The following is a 22,381-nucleotide window of genomic DNA, read 5'->3' as shown; positions in this document are numbered from 1 at the left end:
CTCTCACGCACGTGGGGTGCACGTACACGTGCCAATGTGCGCATGCACACGGGCTACTTTCAGTCACTTCCAGGCCGAGGAGAAGACGGGGCGGCAGGGAGGTATGCTGCCGCCCCACTGGACTGGTTTTTAAGCAAGCGTCGGCGAGGGAAACACGCGGGGGTTGGGGGGTAAGTGCACCCTTGCCCACCCTTAAAGATATCCCCCCCTGCCTTCGAACCAGCCCCTGCCGGTTCTGTGCACATCCCTGCCAAACAGTGTAGACAGTACTGAGCTAGATGGACCAATGGTAGTGAGTGAGTACAAGACAGCTTTGTGTCCTAGCTCCCCGGACCAGAGATTTAGATTCAGAACCTTAAAATCTTCTTCGGAGGCCCTCCTCTGGATGCCCCTGCCAAACAAGGTCAGGCAGGTGGCTACAAGGGAAAGGGTCTTTTCGGTGGTTGCACCCTGTTTATGGAATAGCCTCCCCAATGAGGTTCGCCTGGCTTCATTACTTTGTTCTTTTAGACGCCAGGTAAAGACCTTTTTGTTCACCCAGGCCTTTTAAATTCTGGTTTCAGATTTGATCTGATTTTTAACTAATTTTAAAAATAAGTTTTTAAGCTGCTTTGTTTTTTATTTTATTTTCATCTTTTTTGTCTGTTAGGATTTAATGTGTTATGTATTTTTATTGTTTTAATTCTCTGTTGTGAGCTGCCCAGAGAACAATTTGTTATGGGGCACTAACACATAAAGTTTATTATTATTATTATTTAGGAAAACCAGCAACCCAAGCAGGTTACCCAGAGGGTAACAGGCAGTTCAAGGAAGAGAATGTTACTGTACCTGATTTGAGTCCCGAGGTGGGACGCTCTGAGAACAGCTCCACACACTCACTGGGGAAGAAACCCACCTAGGAAAAAAGGGAGGCAAACAAGAGTTACAATGTCTGGGTTAGGGCGGGGGGAGAAATGGAGAACCGCTTGCCTCCTGACAAAGCAAAATACACTTCACCAAAAGCAAAAAGCAAACAAATCATGGCAGAGAGGAAGTTGATGTGTTGAACCAAACCAATGAGAATTGAAATTCATGTTGCATCGCTTTGGTGTAAATGCCACTTTGTGACAGCAAGATATACACAGAGTGGTCAGAGCAATGCGCTCCAAAGCTTCTAACAGATGCACAGGTTTCAAGAAGATTGTAGTACATACAGCTGCTTCACTTATCAAAGGAAGCTGCCATATACGGAGTCAGACTGTCGGTCCTTCTAACTCAGTATTGTCCACTCTGACAGGCAGAGGCTCTCCAAGGCTTCAGGAAGGAGTCTTTCCCAGCCCAGATGCCAAGCATCGAACCCGGGACCTTCTGCATGCAAAGCAGATGCTCTTACCACTGAACTATGGTCCCATCATGAAGCTGCAATGCTGGGAGAAGGTGCAACGGCTAAAATTCTCCCTCCTGCACACAACCCTTGACCCCTTTATTCTGCACTGAATCTGGTCATGCTAGAGGCTGGAACGATACGAGATGCAGCCCCTTTGTGGATCAAAACCTCAGTGGCCATTTCTTCTCTGCGGTGGGGATTTGCAGTGGGGTGGTTTGCAGCAGAAAAGCAGCAGGAGAAGAGTGCTAAACGCTTCCCCTGAATGCAGTTTTCCTGCTGAATACGCTTACGGCCACTTTCCCCAGATGCTTTTATTATTTTATTCACCTCCAGCTGCTTTTCCTCCAGCCAGTGTGCGGTCAAGTCAGTGTTGACTCCTGGTAACCACAGAGCCCTGTGGTTTTCTCTGGTAGAATACAGGAGGGGTTTACCATTGCCTTTTCCCGCACAGTGCGAGATGATGCCTTTCTGCACCTTCCTAGATCGCTGCTGCCCGATATAGGAGTTTCCTATATTCTGGGAAATACACCTGTGGGATTCGAACCAACAGCCTCCTGCTCTCATGGCAGGTTGCTTCCCCACTGTGCCATTAGGTGACTCCAGCCAGGGTGTCGGAAAGAAACACAGGATGAAAACCCCAGCTAGGAAGAAAGTGATGGAAGAGAGGAGAGAGTTGCAGGAAGAAAAGGGCAAATAGGGAAAGGGTTAAGCATCTTTCCTCCTACCTGCCACTTCTCCCCTGCTAACTGAGCAAAGAGGCACCTTTTAAAGTGGCGTTCTCTTGTATTTAGCAGGGGGAGAGCAACTGGCCCTATCCATCCCCTGCACAGCATCCCTCCAGTGGCTGTTGCGGGTGTCTATCTTTTTTAGATTGTGAGCCCTTTGGGGGACAGAGAGCCATTTTATTTATATCTATGTCAACCACTTTGGGAACTTTTGTCGAAAAGCGGCATATAAATATTTGCCATATTTGTCATGTATACTGCAAAATGGCCCCCCCTGACACCACTTTGCAGAGAAAAGTGACCACTGAAGGCTGTATACACAAAGTGGCCGCCAAACATGTCATCTGGTCTCTCCTGCTACAATGCTGCTTCTCCCCTGTGTCCAACCTGGAATCCATGCTTCCCACGCCACCAGCTCCTGTCCTCTTTAGGGGGCATATCAATAACAGAGATGATGTCTCCAACCTGTATCAGACAGATTTAAAAAAAAAGTCAGTGCATGGAGACACATAGCACTAGGGCAGAGCCCTAGTTTTCAAAAGGGTTAGGGTTAGATATGACAAGTGTTACAAATTAATATGCATTGTATTGATCCAGAGCTTTATTTAAGTGCTTTGCCTACATTGTAGCTCGAATCCTTCCAATAATCCTATAAGGAAGGCCAGTATTACTCTCCCCACAAAACAGAGATAAAGTCAGTGATCTACTGCAGGGCTGCTCAGCTTCGGCCCTCCTGCAGATGTTGGCCTGCAGCTCCCATAACCCCTGGCTATTGGCCACTGTTAATGGGGATTATGGGAGTTGTAGTCCAAAAACAGCGGTGGGGAGGGCTAAGTTGAGCAGGCCTGGTCTACTGTTGAAAACCACTGAGTTTAACTAGAATTCCTCCCGATGTTGCTGAACTACAACTCCCAGCATCCCCAGCTACAATTTATTATGGCTGGGGATGCTGGGAGTTGTAGTCCAGCAACATCGGGAGGAACCTCTGGTTTAACTAACCTGGTTGAGAACCTCAGGTTTAACTAATCAGACCAGTGTTCCCTCTAACAGGGATTCCCAGATTTGGTTCACTACAACTACTAGCATCCCCAACTGCAATGGCCTTTGGATGGGGATTCTGGGAGTTGTAGGGGAACTCCCGTTAGAGGGAACACTGAATTAGACAGTTACAGAACTTCCATCATCATGACAAGTAAATAAAACATAATCATACACACCCTGCACACACATACACACACAGAGCGTGCTGGTCCAGATATCATGCACAAGCACATGGTTCTGCACAACATCCCCCCAACCTTTGGGAGCAATGCTCTTCCCTCCCTGGCCCCCATGAGCTTCCCAGGAATTCTACTTCCAATGCAGATTAGGGGGGAAACCAGCATCAGTCACAACATCTGAACCGAATGATCTTGATTTAGTCTAAACAATTTGCTCAAAATAAACCTACATATTAACTCAAGGTTTGGAGGGGGTTACATATAAGAACATACAAACATGAGAACAGCCCTGATGGATCAGGCCCAAGGCGCATCTAGTCCAGGATCTCGCTTCACAGTGGCCCACCAGATGCCTCTGGGAACCATTCTCCTTCTGCTGCTCCCCTACAACTGTGATTGTGAGCCCTTTGGGGACAGGGATCCATCTTATTTATTTATTATTTCTCTGTGTAAACCACCCTGAGCCATTTTTGGAAGGGTGGTATAGAAATCGAATGAATGAATGAATGAACTGGTATTTGGAGGCATCTTGCCTCTGAGGCTGGAGGTGGCCTAGAGTCCTCATACAAACAGTCATTGATAGACCTGTCCTCCATGAATGTATCTAAACCCCTCTTAAAGCCATCCAGGCTGCTGGCTGTATGTAGGCTTATTTCAAACAGAATAAGCCAAGATCACTCAGTTCATATGTCACAACTGATCGTGGTTTGTTTCTAACCTGAATTTGAAAGGGAATTCTGCTGATGTTTGCCCAGAGAGGGGAGCAGGGAACGCATGCTCCTGAGGCTCAGGGACCTCATGTGGATCCAGGCTTTAACCATGGCTCTGTGTGACATCTGGACCAGCCCACTGTAGCAACATAAGCCAAGATAAATTACCATCAGGAGCCAACAATTAAACAATGGCCAAAAAGCACACCACCCAAACAACTCCAAATTTTCCTCAGACTACTCTTTTGCCACAATCTGAGCAAAAACTCTCAAAGCCGCACTTGCTGTCTTTCAAGGAATCCTGGGGTTCCTCAATTAGAGAATTCATAATGGCGAACAAGCCTTTCCCAAAGACCGTTTTCCTGCCATGAGGCCTCGTTCCCTAAAAAATGCAACCACTGAAGAATGCTGAGCAGGTCCTAGGGCCCACAGGGTGATGGTGAGGCCCAAAGAGCTGCACTCCACGTGAACCAAAGTGGCGCTGCAGATCTCGCCCCAGAATCCTTTGCAACAAGCAGGGCTTCTGTGGTCAAGACACAAGGCGGGGCCTCAGCAGGCAAGTTAAATGGGGAAACAGTTCCCTAAAAAGATAACGCTTGAAAACAGCTTCATTCTCTTTTCACTGGAGGAAAGAAGAGCTGCTCTCTGCCCTCCTGTGGAACGTCTTCTCAGGGAAGACGGGCCGCAAAGTAATCACTTAGCAAGCATCGGGAACCCTGGTCCAAAAAGAAAAGCCACGAGGAGCAGCCCACATCACAAGGAGGGCTCACCTCAAAGGAGAGCTCGTCAGACGCTTGGGCTGTGTAGCGTTTAACGACATGGGCAGCAGCAATGGCAGGGACGTTGATAGAGGCTTCTTCGTTCACCAGCAGCCGGTTGCCATGGTTATCAATCTGAAATAAAATTGGGGAGGAAAAGACTACTGAAAGGGTGGAGACTTGGGATGTTGCAGGGGTGTCATCTGGTGGTGGGCAAGAGGCAGAGATAGTGAGGAGCATGCTGGGAAGGGAAGGGAAGGGAAGGGAAGCAGAAGGGTGATGGCAAAGCTGTCTTTCTATAACTGGGTCACATCATTTGCATGGGGCTACCACCTCCTTTTCTAGTAAGGCTCCTGTGCCTTTGACAGCTTCACGACAGGGAGAAATTCAAGAGGTGGCTGAACCGCATGCGGGGGGCATCTGCGAGGATCCTGAAACCATTACTACCCTAGTCCTACCCAACAGCCTGCCCCAGGGTAGTTACTCAGATTTTGCACTTCAGGTGTAGGAAACTCAGAACAGAAATCAATATCTCGGATGCTTACAATAGCCCTGTAGAGCAGGCTAGCATGGCTACCTTGTACTGAGGTGGAAAGAACAGTGGTTTGCCCAAGGCCCTAAATCTGAACCTGGGCTCACATTCATAGTCACTGCACTATGAAGCTGTCTTACAACAATACATATATATGGGTTTAAAAAACAAACAACCCCCCAAACAAAATGACATATTATTGAAAACCCAGTCCTATATCTGGCACTCAGGTGACACTTGGATTTCCAGGCATTATGGCAGCCTGGAGAGAGAGTTGTGGAAAGCAAGCAGCTGTCTGAGCAGGGCCAGGCTGAGACTGGGTCTGTTCCCTTCCCTGCCACCATTTCTCACCTCCATCCAGGTGAGGACGGGGCCACAGTTGATGTTGCTGTCCACAATGGCCGAGAGCTTCTCCAGGTATTGAGAAAGCATGGGCACCAGCAGCTGGGGAGGGAGAGAGGCAAAGAACATGGAGTCGCTGGCCAGGCCTGGCTGGCCTCTCCGGGATCCAAGCAAATGAAGAGAGCTCAACCACTATTTTGAAAACCACGGGGAGTGGGTGGTTGCTCTCTTTCCCTGGTTGTGGGCTTCCCAGATGAAGCTTGTTGGGCACGGCATGAAGTGGGATGCTGGATTAGAGGGCCTCTGGCTTGATCCAGCAAGGTTTTTCTTCTGTTCTTAACACCCTGGTTGAGTTCCATAAAATAGGTACTTTTCTCCAATTGCTGCTGAGTGGATCTGTTGGTTGCGATGAACACACAAAGCTGCCTTCTACAAAGTTAGACCATTCGTCTACGTAGCTCAGTTTTATCTATGCTAGCTGGCAGCACTTCTCTGGAATTTCGAGAAGGGGTCTTTCCTAGCCCTACGGAACCTGGAACCTCTTGCAGGCAAAGCCTGTGTTCTACCACAGCCTGTCCCCAGATATAAAATATTAGCTTGAATGAAGGATGAGCAGATTCCCCCTATTTCGCCAAATCACTGTTCCACTATTCTGAGAACTTGCGGATTCTGCCCCACTCTTTTTTCACTAGAAATTCCGTATTCCAGAATGTCAGCACTGGATTGTGAATTTCGATTTAATGCTTTCCCCTTCCTGCTACTGAACAAAAGTACAACAGCAGGAAGTCATTAAAAAAACCCAGGTGTTGACAACTAATAGAGAACACAGTGAATTGCCACTATCAGTGAAAGGATAGAGTTCCCCAACTGTGGAAATGGCTACTTCCGGAGGTCATTTTTAATCAGACAAATATGGTGCTTCCAAAGTACCTTGCTTCAAATGCTGAAACCCAGGATTCCAAAAATCTGCTCACAGGATCGCAACTGCAATTGCTTATTTTGTTTTTTTAAGTCAGGTTGGGGGTTTTTAAATTAACTTTTTAAAGCAGAACAGGAAAAGCAGAACCTCAAACTCTTGGCGTGGGGGGGGGCGGGGGGGAATCAGAGGCAGATACCATAGGCATCTCTCATTTTTAATGCTGTGTGGTTCCAGTTTGTTTCCAATTGTATTTTCAATTTTAGTTCTCCGTTTTGTAAGCCACTTGAAGCCCTGGGCAAAAGACATCTGCACATATCCCAAAGACAATGTGACAGAGAGTTCAATCTGCAACATTCACGCTCGTCTTAGTGGCACAGGCAGTTTTTTTAAAAATGGGTGAGAGAACAAGATAGGATCATCATGTGATCTATCATTTATTTAATGAATATATTGTTTATGTTTATGTTGATCAGATGATACAGAGATATAGGAAGCTGCCTTATACTGAGTCAGACCATTGGTCCATCTAGCTCAGTATTGGCAGTGGCTTCTCCAAATTTGCCGGCAGCAGTATCTCTCAGCCCTATCTTGGAAATACCAGAGAGAGAACTCAGAACCTTCTGCATGCGAACATGCAGATGCTCTTCCCAGAAAGGCCCCATCCCCTAAGGGGAATATCTTACAGTGCTCACACATGTTGTACCCCATTCAAATGCAAACCAATGTTGACCCTGCTTAGCAAGGGGGACAATTCATGCTAACTGAACAAAAGTGGCGATTCTCTTTATTGAGCAGGGGGAGAGCATCTGGCCCTAACCATCCCCAGCACAGCATCCCTCCAGTGGCTGTTGCTGGTGTCGATTTTGTCTTTCCTTTTTAGATTGTGAGCCCTTTGCGGACAGGGAGCCAATTTATCTATCATTATTGACACTGTTCTTGTGTGGATCTGTTTTGCTTGTGCTGGTTTAATGACCAATCAATCCTGCTGCGCCTTGTTTTCTGCTTTGTTCCAGTCAAGACCCCGCATGGCTCTCAGACAGTTACCTCTGGGTGAGCCCGGATGTGGCTGGGGGAGGGCAGTTCAGGAAGCTGAGAGAAACGCCTGTCAAAGATGCAGCAATGGAGGTGGACGTCCAGCGTGCGGAATTCCTCATAGCTGCGATGCACCTGCCAGCTCTTTCCCTGCAGGAAGGAAAGTGGAAAGAGTGAGAAACAGATGGACATAAAGGGCGAGGCAGAAACCTGGTTCCGTCAACTAGATCTCTCCATCTCTCTGAACACAGTGGCGGTTCAGATCAGTGTTCCCTCTAACAGGGAGTCCTAGATGTTGTTGACTACAACTCCCAGAATCCCCAGCTATAATGACTTTTGCTTGGGGATTCTGGGAGTTGTAGTCAACAACATCTGGGAATCCCTGTTAGAGGGAACACTGGTCAGATCATATCTGCCTCCAAACTCTGCCCCTGACTTTCTGCACACAGCCTGCATGCATATAAGCTGTATGCAGACTGGTACCCAAGGCAGAAACTACACAGACAGAGCCTGATCACAGACAGCTTGGATTTTTATTTTGTATGGTTGTTTATATGGTGCCATCAGCATGCATGTCCCTTTACAGAATATAAGAGAATAACTCCGACGACGACGACTATTCAACCAACGTTCTCAAAGTGGTTTACATAGAAAAATAAATAATACATAAATAAGATGCCCCCCTGTCCCCCCAAAGGGCTCACAATCTAAAAAGAAACATGGCAGATACCAGCAACAGCCACTGGAGGGATGCTGTGATGGAGTTGGATAGGGCAAGTTGCTCTCCCCGGGCTAAATATAAGAGAATCACCACATTAAAAGGTGTCTCTTTTTGCTCAGTTAGCAGGAGAGAACAAATTTTCGCCCTGCGGAACTTAAAATACAACACAGGGAAGATGATGGAGGAAGGGAAAGAGTGTGGGGACAGAGGCAGACAGCAAAAGGATGTGCAGTTATCCAGTCACATATATTTAGACTTAACTACAATACAGTATTGGTTTGTAGGTGTGCAGACTCTATTCACAAGGTCAAATGAGCACACAGGGTTCAGGACAAGGTCAGCAAGACAGACTTCCCTCCAAACAATGAATGGCAACATTTGTTTACTAACATCATAAATTGTTTCACACTTAAAAGGAAGCCACGTCCTTCCCTCACTACCGTGAGCAAGGCACACGAAGATGACAACGACAAATATTGATATACGGCTTTTCAACAGAAGTTCCCAAAGCGGTTTATAAAGGTATAAACAATCAAACAAATAAAATAGCTCCCTGTCCCCGAAGGGCTCACAATCTAAGAAATTAACACAAGATAGACACCAGCAACAGCCACTGGAGGGATGCTGTGCTGGGGATGGATAGGGCCAGTTGCTCTCCCCCTGATCAATAAAGAGAATCACCACTTTTAAAAGGTGCCTCTTTGCTCTTTAAGCACATATACGCTGTTTATACCCTTTTAACAGTCACAGCTTTCCCCCAAAGAATCCCGGGGGTTGTAGTTCAAGGAAGACATTGAGAGTACACTGATAGAAATCCCTAGCCCCAACACCCTCCAATTCCCATCACAGACCTTTTCCAACTGCGCCATTTACCTGATGGAAATCTGCTTCTGCCCCAAGCAGGTATTTGCCCCATTGGAGGAAACCTATATGCACAGCCTGTTACACATACGTTTTAGGGCCACTCCCACTCACCACCATACTGAAATGGATTCAGACACGTCGTGGCTGCTCTGTGCCCCCACGTCAAAAGACCAGAGATCTGGTTTTGCCTAACCTGGCCCTGACATTGTATCATATGCGGCTGCAGCAATGAAATGTAGATATGATTCAAAGTTTTGTTGACACACAAATGAATCAGTTCTATTTGCATGGCCTGGTGAGCAGCTACCAATCGGCGGACAACGCCGTCCAGCATCAGAAGCAACTCCAGCAGAAGCAAACAAATACAGCAGACGCTGCCAGCCGAGCCTGCCTTTCCTTCTCTTACCTTGCAGGTGACTTGAACAGAAAACAGAAGCTCTCCCTCCTCCAGGCTGCCGAGGTTCTCATTCTGCTCTGGTGTGAACTGCAGCTATGGGGAGAAAACAAAGTCACGTCCCTCCACAGGCTGCCCCTGGGACCCAAGGCAACAGTGCCTCGGCCCCGAATTCCTCGGGAAGGCAGGGAAGAAAACGCACCTGGATGTGTCCAAAGTCAACAGCCTCATAGTGGAAATGGGCACAGTCTGTCAGTTTGGGGAAGTGGCCCCTTGTGATGGAAAGCCTGCAGGGAGGAAAATGAGAGGCAAGGGACATGGGAAGCTGCCACATACTGAGTCAAGCCATTGGTCCATGTAGCTCCGTATTGCCTACACAGACTGGCAGTGGCTTCTCCAAGGTTTCAGGCAGGAGTCTCTCTCAGCCCTATCTTGGCAATGCTGCCAGGGAGAGAACATATGCAAACATGCAGGTACTCTTCCCAGAGTGGCCCCATCCCCTAAGGCAGGCCTGCTCAACTTAGCCCCCACCAGCTGTTTTTGGACTACAACTCCCATAATCCCCCAGCCACAGTGACCAATAGCCAGGGACTATGGGAGTTGTAGGCCAACATCTGCAGGAGGGCCGAAGTTGAGCAGCCCTGCCCTAAGGCAATGGTTTCCAACCAGGGTTCCTCCAGGTGTTGCTGAACTACAACTCCCATCACCCCCAGCCACAATAAATTGTAGCTGGGAATGGTGGCAGTTGTAGTCCAGCAACATCTGGAGGAACCCTGGTTGGGAACCATTGCCTTAGGGGAATATCTTACAGTGGTCACATGTAGCCTCCCATTCAAATGCAAACCAGGGTGTACCTGCTTAGCAAAGGGGACAAGTCATGCTTGCTATCTCCCTCTGGGAGAGATGTTAGATGTGACCATTCTGAGGCCGAGTCCTCTCTGGACGTCAAATGCTCCAAGGCCCGAGCTGTCCAAAATGCTGGAAGATAGCTACCTCGCGCCTCAAGCCCCACTGGCAAATTCTGCAGCTAGCCGGAACCTTCCGGACCCAAGCATTGCTCCCTGTAACTGGGACCCCCAGATGCTGTTGACTACAACTCCATCACCCCCAGCCAAAGGCTACTGCCGCTGGGCATGACGGGAGTTGTAGTCAACGACATCTGCAAAGACCTGTTCCTGGGCCCAAGAATCACCTGTTCTCATTCCCAGCCCTGCCCATTTTAAGCCACCTGTCTAAGAGGGCCTTGTTGACCGCAGTTCCCTCAGCTTGCTTAGGCCTCACACGGGCCCACCCCAGCCTTTGGCTGAAAATCTCTTTTCTCTCAGGGAGCAACGGCATGTGGTCTTGAAAGGTTGTTCTCAGACCACGTCCAGTGCCATCCCTGAGAGCGCCCCCCTCCGCCCCGCCCGGTACAGGTGTTCATACTACTAACCCACAACCCACACCTCACAACTAGTGCCAATCCACAATTACATGGCACCTCAAAACAAAAGGCAGGGCCCTCCACCCAGAAAGCGCTAGCCCCAAATAAAGGCTGCAGAAGCCCCTCTCCCACCACACCAGGTTGCCAACTGGCCAGAGAAAAAGAACCGGTCTGCTCTTGTGCCCTTAAAAACAGCTTGCTCTGCAGAGATCATCAGGCATGGAGTTTTACACAAGCATTGTCATCGGCCAACGGCTACAGACCAAACTGCCGTTTCAAGCACAGCTACAAGAGGCAGTTCAAAAGTGGGCAACACCATCCTGATCCAGTGGGGGTGGGTGGGACCTGGCACTGCAGCGCTCCTGGGCCTGCCTCCTCTCCCCTCAGATTTACCTCTTGGTCGGCTTCCCTTTGATGTTACTGGTGGCATTCCCCAAAGAGCGCACCTGCCCTTCTCCTGTTGTATCAATGCCGTCCGTGCTCCGGGCCTGCATGGACAAAATAAGCAAGCTGTGGATAATGTTGCCACACACACACGCAAAAAGAGTGGCACAAAAATACTGTTCAAATGTCACTCCTCAGATTCAAGACTGTTCTACTACAGTACCACCCTACAACCAGGACAGTGACGTTTTTACCCGTTCGCCATAGATATCCCATGGTGTGTGCCACATTTGGTCATTCATAGAGCATCCAAACTGCAAAAGACCCAACGGAACATAGGAAGCTGCCTTATACCGAGTCAGACCACTGGTCCATCTAGCTCAGTATTGTCTCCACAGACTGGCAGCGGCTTCTCCAAGGATGCAGGCAGGAGTCTCTCTCAACCCTGTCTTGGAGAAGCCAGGGAGGGAACATGGAACCTTCTGCTCTTCCCAGAACGGCTCCATCCCCTAAGAGGAATATCTCAAAGTGCTCACATTTCTAGTCTCCCATTCACATGCAACCAGGGTGGACCCTGCTTAGCTAAGGGGACAAGTCATTCTTGCTACCACAAGACCTCACATGTAGTCTCCCATTTAAATGCAAACCAGGGCAGACCCTTTGCTTAGCAAGGGGGACAATTCATGCTTGCTACCACAAGACCAGCTCTCCTCCAGTAAATGATCTTTTAGTACCACCCTCCTTTCTTGAAGGGGAACACTCTATAAGAAAAATAGCTGGGGAAAGAGACATCTTTTAAAGTGGTGCTCCCCCTATATTTAGCAGTGGGGAGAACAACTGGCCCTATCCAACCCAAGTACAGCATCCCTCCAATAGTTGTTGATAGCTGTCTATCTTCTGTTTCTTTTAAAACTGGGAACCCTTTAGGGATGGAGAACCATCTCATATTTTTAATAGAAACTGCTTTTTTCATAGAAACTGCTTTGAGAACTTTTTGTTGGGAAATGGTATATACATAGTCATAACTCTAGCCCTGTTCAAATATTATGTTGTACCAGCATGCTGGACCTTTATAACTACAAGGATTAGAATTGTTCAGACAACGGTTTTTCCCATGACACTCTATGGATGCGAAAGCTGGACTTTGAAGAAGCAGGACAGAAAAAGCATTGATGCTTTTGAACTTTGGTGCTGAAGGAGACTTTTGAAGATACCACGGACAGCCAGGAAAACAAACAAATGGATCACAGAACCAATCAATCCAGAATGTTCACTCGAGGCACAAATGACCAGGCTCAAAAACTATCATACTTTGGACACATTAAATGTTGAAAAACTGCTTTAGGGAGGATGGGATATGTTAGTGATGTCAATGTTTCCCAGCCAATCACACTGTGGACAGCACCTTCCGATACTAACAGAAGAAATGGGTTTCCCCTCCGCATAATCCACAGGGCAAATTCTAGATGGGTGATCATGTTACATGGTTGAGGGTGTTTTCCACCCAGGGCTTTTAAAGCCCTTTAGTTTACTTGTATCTCCTCCAGAATGGAGGGTGTGCATTCACATATCGGGCAGATTTACCCTGAAGTCCCTGCAAGCAATCAGAGAGCATTTTACACACAATTCGAGTTTTTCACTGTGCATTAGAGTGTAGCCCAATTTATATCTGGGGTTAAAAAATCCACTTTTTGCATCTGTTTTTTGGGATAACTTTGATTTTGCAGTAAAGCCTCACAGTAAGCTCATGGTAAAGCTGTGTGAAGAACTCCCTGGTGTCGCAAAACCAACCAAATCTTGTGTCACCTTAAAGACTAGCATATTTATCAATCAGTCCATATTTATTTCAGCCCAAAGACCATGAAATGAAACTGATACAAAATCAGAGCAGATAAAAGTTCTACCAAAGAGAAGGGTATTCATCCATACACGGAAACATTTCCGACAATTAGTTCAGAAGGGAATCAAAAACCACGTTAGAATTTAGCTATACAAGAAAATTGTCCTGAGATTTAGAAGTCTTTATCTCCACAGCCTCAGCAACAAAAAATAGTTCCAGAAATTTGCAGTCGAGGGAGTTCTAAATCCTTGCTTGGAATCTCTGTATGATGGACAATACACAACTCACTTATTGTGACAGAAGCATTCATAGGCCAGAGCACACCTTGCCAGATGCCTCTGGGGGTGAAGGTGGCATACCTCACCAAAGGTTTCACAGCAGGTTCAGCCCTTTGGGACCTCAGACAGAATACAATTGGAAGACAGCTGACTCACGCCTCAAGCCCTACCAGCACATTCTGCAGCTAGCAGGCACCTTAGGAACATAGGAAGCTGCCTTACACAGAGTCAGACCACTGGTCCACCTACCTCAATATTGTCTACACAGACTGGCAGCGGCTCCCCCAAGGTTGCAAGGTCTCTCTCAGCCCTATCTTGGAGGTGCAGCCAGGGAAGGAACTTTGAACCTCAGGTGCTCTTTCCAGAATGGCCCCATCCCCTGAGGGGAATCGCTTACAGTGTTCATACATGTAGTATCCCCTTCAAATGCAAATCAGGGTGAAAATTCATGCTTGCTACCACAAGACCAGCCCTCCACCCTTCTGGACCCAAGCAGTGACCAGAGCTCGCTGGGTGAACTTGGATCAGTCATTATTTCTCAGCCTCACCCACCTTACAGGATCGTTGCGAGGAAAAAAAAGAAATGGCCAGAAATGCCACCCTGACTTCTTCAGTAGAAGAGTGGGATAAACATGTATTGTGATGAAATCAATTACAAAGAAGGAGATAGGGCTGGAGGAGGTGGCTCCCGCCCGAATCGGCAACCTAGCATTCCCTCCTCTCTCCCTGGTTAATGAGTAGTAAACCCAAATGTGCGACATGCTGTCATTCTGCCCAGTTTCCCTCCTCCACTTCACCGGCTGCTGCTTGTGGGAGTGGGGGAGTTCTGAGCACAGTGTCGTCGTGTATCACACGTTCCACTTTACTACACAATACGGAGTGTGGGGAGAGAAGAGACACGGATGTGGGGGATGCCATTTTGGGTGGGAGCCTCTGGCTCCCTTCACAGAGAGTCCCAGCCTTGGACAAAGACCCAAGCCCAGCTGAGCGAACCCAGCATGTGGGCCTGATCAACAATGGCCAGGAATACAACGGATGGAGTAACCTGGGCCTATGCAGGAGCAAATGGAGCCACACACTCTCTCTACTCATTTCTGGGTGCAGTTGCAAGCGCTCAGAAGCAGCTTGGGACAAGGTGGTGCACTTGACAAGAAGGAGTCTCTGTAATGAACAGAGTTCACCCATGCCGAAAGATCACTGGTCTCCAGGTATATCTCAAAAGTGCTGGTTTTGTGTGCTAAATGGCCTAGGCCAAGGGTTCTTAACCTTGGGTCCCCAGATGGTGTTATAGACTACAACTCTCATCACCCTCAGCCACAGTGGCCTTTGTGCCTGAGGATGAGGGGAGTTATAGTCCAACACCATCTGCGGACCCAGGGTAAATAGCCAATAAAGTCATAATCCTTGTACGTCTCAGCCCATTTCCAGACTAGGGGCCTCAGCAAACTGGCTATCACTCACCTGCTCACAATTTGACCAATCAAGGACATTCCTTATTCAAATTTAATTTTCAACCTATTCCTCATAATGTTTGCAGTAACCTCCGATGTCAATCAGTTTCCCCATTTTTCTGGATTAGCCACACAAGCATCCAAAAAACATAGAGAGATACCCTGTTTCCCCGAAAGACCTACCCGGAAAGTAGACCTAGCAGTAATTTCTGATGTACCGCTAATTGCCCTAGTGCATTTTTTGGGGCTAAAATTAATATAAGACACTGTCTTATTTTCGGGGAAACACGGGTAGCAGTGTGTTTGCAAAGGCTCATCTTGTGCATGACAGTGACCAAACTAGGTAGCCACAGGCATAGGAAGCTGCCATATACTGAGTCAGATCATTGATCTATCTAGCTCAGTATTGTCTTCACAGACTGGCAACAGGTTCTCCAAGGTTACAGGCAGACATCTCTCTCAGCCCTATCTTGGAGATGCCGCCAGGGAGGGAACTTGGAACCTTCTGCTCTTCCGAGAGCAGCTCCATCCCTTAAGGGGAATATCTTACAGTGATCACACTTCAAGTCTCCCATTCAAATGCAACCAGGGCAAACACTGCTTAGCAAAAGGGTCAATTCATGCTTGCTACCACAAGACCAGCTCTCCTTTCTCCTCTCAGGCAGAGCTGATACATGCTGGAATGTTGTGGCCACGAGAAGCCTGACAATCACATGAGCTGTCCCTGTGTTGGATGGTGATGAAATACCCAAAAGCACCCTACGGACAATACTTCGAGTGGATTGTGCTTCAAAATGAGAAGTATTATCAGCTTAGACATCGTTTTCCTTTCAAGAGTTCCCACTTCCACTTTTTCTTCCCTGTGAGTTTCTTTCTGTCTACTTCTTTCGATCACAGGAAAATCCCCTTTATGATTCACCCTCTACATTGTTATAATAAATACACTAAACTAACAGTATAGAAGGTTAATGTCCGGCCTTTCTGCATAACATTGCCCTTACGCTCCTGCCCAGCTTGAAGTGGGAGCAGCGGTTACTATAAGCAGTGATGTAGTTGCAAATGCAGAAGTGCAGAGGGCACTCTCCATGACTCCATGGTCCTCCATGAGTTGTGGTCCTCCAGATGCTGATGCACTACAACTCCCATCATCCTCAGCCACAATGTATTATTCAGTTAGCCCCTGCTAACTGAACAAAGAGGCATGTTTTTAACATGGTGATTCTCTTTATTTAGCACAGGGAGAGTGCAACGGGCCCTATCCATCCCCAGCACAGCATCTCTGCAGTGGCTGTTGCTGGTGTCTACATTATGTTTCTTTTTTAGATTGTGAGCCCTTTGGGGACAGGGAGCCATGAGCCCCACTGCCAGTTAAGATCATCCAGAGAGGTCTGCCTACAGCTGCCGCCAACTCATTTGGCAGCTACTCGGGGATGGACCTTCTCCATTGCTGCCCCTGGACTTCTGAATGTGCTCCCTGTTGAAACAAGAGCCTCCCCATCTCTGGCAACTTTTTAAAAAGGCTCTGAAGACACATTTATGCGCCCAGGCTTTCAATTACATTTGTGGTTTTAAACATTAATGTTGTTTTTAAATAACTGTAATGTTTAAGTGATTTTAATTGCTCAACTGGTTTTACTTTTGTTGTTGTAAACTGCCCTGAGCCATTTTTGGAAGGACAGTATATAAATTAAATTAATTTATATCTATATCAACCGCTTTGGGAACTTTTGTTGAAAAGCGGTATGTAAATATCCGTCATATTTGTAGGATGGGAGCTGTAGTTCAGCAATATTCTGGAGGACCACAGGTTGGGGGCCCCTGGTTTAGTTCACATACTTTGGCCTACGTTAGAACAGGAGGTGGGCAAGCCTGGCTCTCCAGCTGTTACTGAACTACAACTCCCATCATTCCCAACTGCAAGTTACTGTGGCTGGAGATGACGGGAGTTGTAGTTCAATAACAGCTGGAGAGCCAAGGTGGCCTACACCTGCTCTAGAACCATCTCCAGATGTCTAGTTTGTTATGCGCAAGAACTCCTTGTGTGTACAAAAAAGCATTCAGAGGGGCAAGTCCCCACTTGAGCCAAAACAAAGTCCAGACACAGTTTAATGACCTCAGTGGCAACAGGGCCTATCTAGTCATCCTTGTCTTGGACTAAGGAGATGGGCATGGGGAGGGGGCATTCACCCCAATCTGGGGCTCCTGTCCTGGCTAAGTTATTACCCATGTGTCTTTAATCAAGCATAATGCCTTGGGTGTGACTCGCTCTCTCAACCAGGGCCAAACTGATTTGTGGATATTCGTTTTGGCAGAAATCCGTTAGGATTCGAGACAGGAACCAGCGCTACTTTGTGTTCTGTTCAGTGGTTAGCACACCTGGTACACTAGATAAGTGTTAGACAATAGCTATAGTTGCCGATTTCCCTCAAGATCACTAGAAATGGGGAAAGAGGGATCTGTTTTAATGTTAACCAAATTTGTATTTCTCTTCTTTGTACAAGGGGCTTCCAAGTAACTGACTCAGGTGTGGGGAAACCTCTTGGTGATATAGCTCACAAGCAGGGGCTCTAAAAATGTGTTTAGTTGAATACCATATACACATTCTTTAATAAATTTGTTCAACTGCAGGACTAGCTTTAATGATCTCGGATGAAACTAGAACATTTGTAGATAGCATCTGAAAGCCAAAACTCTCTAATCCATGGGTAGGCAACTTTGGCTATCCAGCAGTTGTTAAACTACAACTCCCATCATCCCCAGCCACACTTACCCCTGCTCTAATCCAAACTTGGGTCCCCAGATATTGTTGGACAAGGTCTTTGGCTCATCCAAGGCGAGTGCTTTAGCCATTATATCAATGAGACTGATATAGTCCCCTGCTAACTGAGCAAATAGGTACCTTTGACAATAGTGACTTACTGTATTTACCTGAATCCAAGACTTAAATACAGAGTGCTGTTCCTTTTTGGTTGATACAGGTGTAATGGGGGAGAGCAACTGGTCCTATCCAACCCCAGCACAGCAGCTTACAGTTGTTAGGATCTATCGTTATGTTTAGACTGTGAGCCCTTTGGAGACAGGGAACCATCTCCCCCAGCCCCATGTAAACTGCTTTGAGAACTTTTGTTGTTGTTGATGATGAACAGCAGCATATACATATTATATTATGTTATGTTAATAACAGATTCCAACAACAAAATGTTGGATTTTTTTCCCCATTTGCAAAAACCCCTCTCACTCTCTTGCTAAGGGAATCTAATTCATGGGGAATGAACAAGTCTCGTCCTCCTGATCAGATTTCAGAACTGCTTGGAAACCAAGACAGGAAGTCCTGTGCCCTATATGGAAAGGGAGATGCTACAGAGAGGTTCCCCTCTTTAAATTCCATACCCAGAAAAATGTGTGATGCCTTTCCTTTACATCCAACTGCCTTGCCCCACCCCACAATATAAAAGCAGCAGATCAAAGGAAGCCATGGTCAGCTCCAGAAATCAAATAGCAACTTCCTCTCAAACTAATTTTCTCCCTATGGCCAGTTCAGGGAAGGTTCCTCCCTGACTTAGCTCTGCACTTAAGAACAAAACTCACCCCATCAGCAGTTTTCAGAATCTTTCAGTATCTCAAACCCTTCAGTAACCTTTTGCCTCAGAGACTGAAAAGCCTGGGGATGAGCCTGCCCGAGTTTTCAATGTCTGGCTTCCTCAATTAAAAATTATCTTGACTAGCAAGACTCTGGATGGAAAATATTCATGTGTGCATGACTTTAAAATGTACATTGTGTATATTGTGTTTCTTTTTAGATTGTAAGCCCTTTCAGACAGGGAATCTTATTTCTTTTCCATGTAAACCACTTGCATAACATTTTTTAAAAACAGTATATAAATATCCATAGTAGTAAAAGGTAAAGTGTTCTGTCAAGTAAATTTCAACTCCTGGTGACCACAGAGCCCTGTGGTTTTCTTCGGTAGAATACAGGAGGGGTTTACCATTGCCATCTCCCACATAGCATGAGATGATGCCTTTCAGCATCTTCCTATATCGCTGCTGCTCGATATAGGTGTTTCCCATAGTCTGGGAAACATACCAGCAGGGATTTGAACTGGCAACCTTCTGCTTGTTAGTCAAGCATTTCCCCACTGTGCCATTTTAGGGATTCACAAAATTCATCTGGGATTGTCTGCATTGTCCAAATTTTGGACATTCACCATAATACCCCACATCTGACGGACTAGGCTCTTGCCTACTAAAATTCATGACACAATAAATGTGTTAGTCTTCATGACACTACAGAACTGGTGGTGGTGTGTATATAATCCCGCACCATGGTGTTCATTTCATGGTGATTTAGTTATGCAGTATCAGTAGTATACATGCTACTTTACAGATTGACACACTCATCAGGGAATCCAACTTGTTCAAAATCACTTAGAAACCTGAGATTTGGTGCACCCATAATCTAAGAGACACTGATAACCAGAAAGCTTCTTTCGCTTCATGGAGTGGGTGATCTCCTGGTGTGCTAGTTTTAAACCAGACCTGACAAGTCTCTGAGAGAGATATTTCTGGGAAGGAACAGCTTGTGGTGAGCAGGAATATAGAGCCCAACAGAGCCATTAATTGTGATTAATAATAAACACTGAGTGCCTAAATAAACTTGGGTGCTGTAAGAACAACAAAACCACCGAAAGGGTGGATATTCATATACGTATTTCACCCTCTAAGTGGGTGACCTAAAGCATATTCTGAAATGGTGAAGGTACTCTCATACTAGCTAGAATGCTAGAAAATTCATATGCACATTGGTCAAAATATTCTTGATTTCTCAGAAATTAAGAAAGGAGACATTGTTGTCTCTTTTCCTCAAAACAGAAGACCTAAAGGAGAAAATAGTTATGGTCCTTCCACACTACTTAGACATCTGAAATCTGGTATGCAGACATCAGTTCCTAGGAAAGTCTAAAACGATTTGACCTCTGGTCGTCAACACTCATGACATCAAGTTTATTTTATAACCGAGGTCAGCACAGAGCAAGCTAAGCTAGACATGTTGTCTGCTGGTAGTTCCATTTCCCTTTCTGCAGAACAGAACTAACACATTCTAGCATCACATAAATAAAGAGTTACACATATACACATCATGGCTGCCACATGCGGCGTGAGCCAGTATATTTTTGGGTCCTTTCATGCATATTCCCTGCTGCTTTTGTCTACCTCATCCAACAAAACAACCTGCTAGAGATCACAGGCAAGCTTATTTTCCACATCATTTGCATTTCTTCACGGTTTCTATTGCTGTTTCTGGAGCATACGTGAACCATGTCTTTTGCACAACTTCACAATTCTTGACATAGGAACACAGGAAGCGGCCTTCTGCCAAGTCAGGCCATCGGTCCATCTAGCTTGATATTGTCTACACTGACTGGCAGCGGTTTCTCCAAGACTGCAGGCAGGAGTCTCCCTCAGCCCTATCTTGGAGATGCAGCCAGGGAGGGAACTTGGGACCTCAGGTGTTCACCTGTAGTCTCCCATTCATATGCAAGCCAGGGTGGGCCCTGCTTAGCAAAGGGGACAATTCATGCTTGCAACCACAAGACCAGCTCTCCTCTACTAAATAATTACTTGCAAAAGGATGAGAAAGGCAAGCAAAAGCACAGGGATGGTAAAGACAAGGAAGCTGGCAAACTCTGGGCATAGTTCTCATGGACAGTCAAGGACCCAGCGCAGAGTAAATACGGAGGACTCTTCTAGATACAGAAATAAAGGCTGGAGACAGGTTGATTCCCCCCACTCCAAGGGCAACTGAAAACAGTTTGGAACAGGGGATCACTGCTTGCTCTGTGTACACACATCCTACTTTCACTTTTGTCCAGACAGGTTTTCAAAACCTGCAGGACCTGTTTGACCAGATACAACAGTTGGACAAATATCTTTATGTACAGCACGAGACGCAAAGCCTCACTCAGACCTCTTCCGGCTCGTAAAAAACGATGGTCTGCCTCCAGCCTTTGATGATTATAAATAAATTAAAAAGCTGGCTGGAGCTGCACGGCCATACTGAGAAAAGCTCCACAAGCAGGATTTTACACACAACGTTGGACTCCAAGCTTGACTGGGTCAGGTTTTTCCTCTCCCCCATGCAGGGGTGGGCAGAACAGGCTTTAACACTGGTGCTTCTGGCCAACCTGTCAAGAGAAACCCTTCTCATTGGCCAGTCCTCTATATAAGGCTGAGCAGGAAGTGCCTTGTTCTTTCCAGGACAACTTGCACACACTTTCCTAGATCCCACTCGGGTTGTTCCCTTTCGGATCCTGCCTGATGTAGCTCTTAATGGCTGCTTCCTGACTTTGGCTTTTGACCTTTGCCCTGGTTAGCACTCCAAATCCAGATGCTCAGACCTGACACCGTTCAACTCCAGAGAGCTAATGCTGTGTGGGACAGAGAATGGTCCCCTAATGAACTAGGGGAAACGGGTGGGGTGGGAGACTGCATCTTCTAGTTACAAGGAAGACACAACTCTTAAGGTGTGGGTGGGGGGGGTGTCTTGTTTTGTTTTTTAATTACTCCCTAGGGCAGACGAATTTGAGCCCTGCCTTGCTCCACATGGCGCTGGTGGTTGTGCCAACAGATCTCTCGAGTTGCAGGACTTAGAAGGGCCCGATCCCAAAAGGCAGAAAAGGGAGGAGGAACAGAGCAGAGCCAAGGGCCCGATCCCAGATGCAATCCCCCCCTCTCCTGGATTTCCGGAGGAGCTGGTCGGCTCGGCTATGGATGGTCCCCCGCGAAGGAGCAGCAGCAAGGAGAAAGGGAAGGGAAGGCGGGGGGGGGAGCAACACAACTGCATCTTCCTCACCTCCCCAACATGGTGAGGGGAGTCGGGAGGGGCGGGGTTTTGTTTAGAGGGGCTCCCGATCGGGGTTTCGATGGTAACAGGTGCATGTCGCCGGAGGAGGAGGAGGAGATGGGGGGCTCCCCCCGCCATACCCGCCCCGCACCCTTCCCCCAGCCAGACGAGCCTCCCTCTCCCCCGGCACTCACCACCATGGCGCCGCGATCCTGATGCGCCCCGGCGGCGACTGCAGCCCGAGCCAGTCCCGGGCCGAGCGGAGACAATAGGGGAGGGAGCAGCGCGGCCGCCCGACGACGACGCTGCTGCTGCCGCCGCCGCCCGCTCCTCTCCGGCCCGGCCCCTTGGATGATGGTCCGTCCTCCTCCTCCTCCCCCCTCCTCCTCCCCCTCCTCTCCAGCCAGCGAGCCGACCGGGCTGGCAGGCGAGCTGAGCGGCGGCGGCGGGGCGAGGGCACTTGCCTGGTTGCTGGCTGGCGGGGGCGGGCTCAGACTCCCGGCGGGGGGGTGGGGGGGAGGCAGAGAAGTGAGGATCGATCGGCGCCCGCGCAGTCGGCTTGCAACAAAAAGGGTGCAAGG

The 22,381-nt window shown here is 47.6% G+C and overlaps 1 protein-coding gene across 2 annotated transcripts in view; it reads right to left on the bottom strand.

The window, feature by feature from the left end:
* Positions 1–22,159, bottom strand: part of ARHGAP33 (Rho GTPase activating protein 33) — a 43,750-nt gene extending 21,591 nt beyond the window's left edge. Inside the window, exons 1-9 of one of the 2 annotated variants that reach the window (XM_053268376.1) lie at positions 21,995–22,159; positions 11,400–11,494; positions 9,786–9,870; positions 9,596–9,679; positions 7,617–7,754; positions 5,663–5,755; positions 4,792–4,914; positions 2,479–2,556; positions 829–895 (exon numbers count right to left, since the gene is read on the bottom strand). In XM_053268376.1, the coding sequence (XP_053124351.1) occupies positions 829–895; positions 2,479–2,556; positions 4,792–4,914; positions 5,663–5,755; positions 7,617–7,754; positions 9,596–9,679; positions 9,786–9,870; positions 11,400–11,494; positions 21,995–22,000 (769 nt within the window). In that variant the 5' untranslated portion in view covers positions 22,001–22,159. The remainder of the gene's footprint in view (positions 1–828; positions 896–2,478; positions 2,557–4,791; positions 4,915–5,662; positions 5,756–7,616; positions 7,755–9,595; positions 9,680–9,785; positions 9,871–11,399; positions 11,495–21,994) is intronic. The other variant, XM_053268377.1, reaches the window with a different exon arrangement.
* Positions 22,160–22,381: the final 222 nt, after the last annotated feature.

The sequence above is a fragment of the Hemicordylus capensis genome, chromosome 7 (genome assembly GCF_027244095.1).
Source record: "Hemicordylus capensis ecotype Gifberg chromosome 7, rHemCap1.1.pri, whole genome shotgun sequence".
NCBI lineage: Eukaryota > Metazoa > Chordata > Lepidosauria > Squamata > Cordylidae > Hemicordylus > Hemicordylus capensis.
Note: the sequence above shows the minus strand (reverse complement) of the source record. Positions and strands in the feature narration are given on the sequence as shown.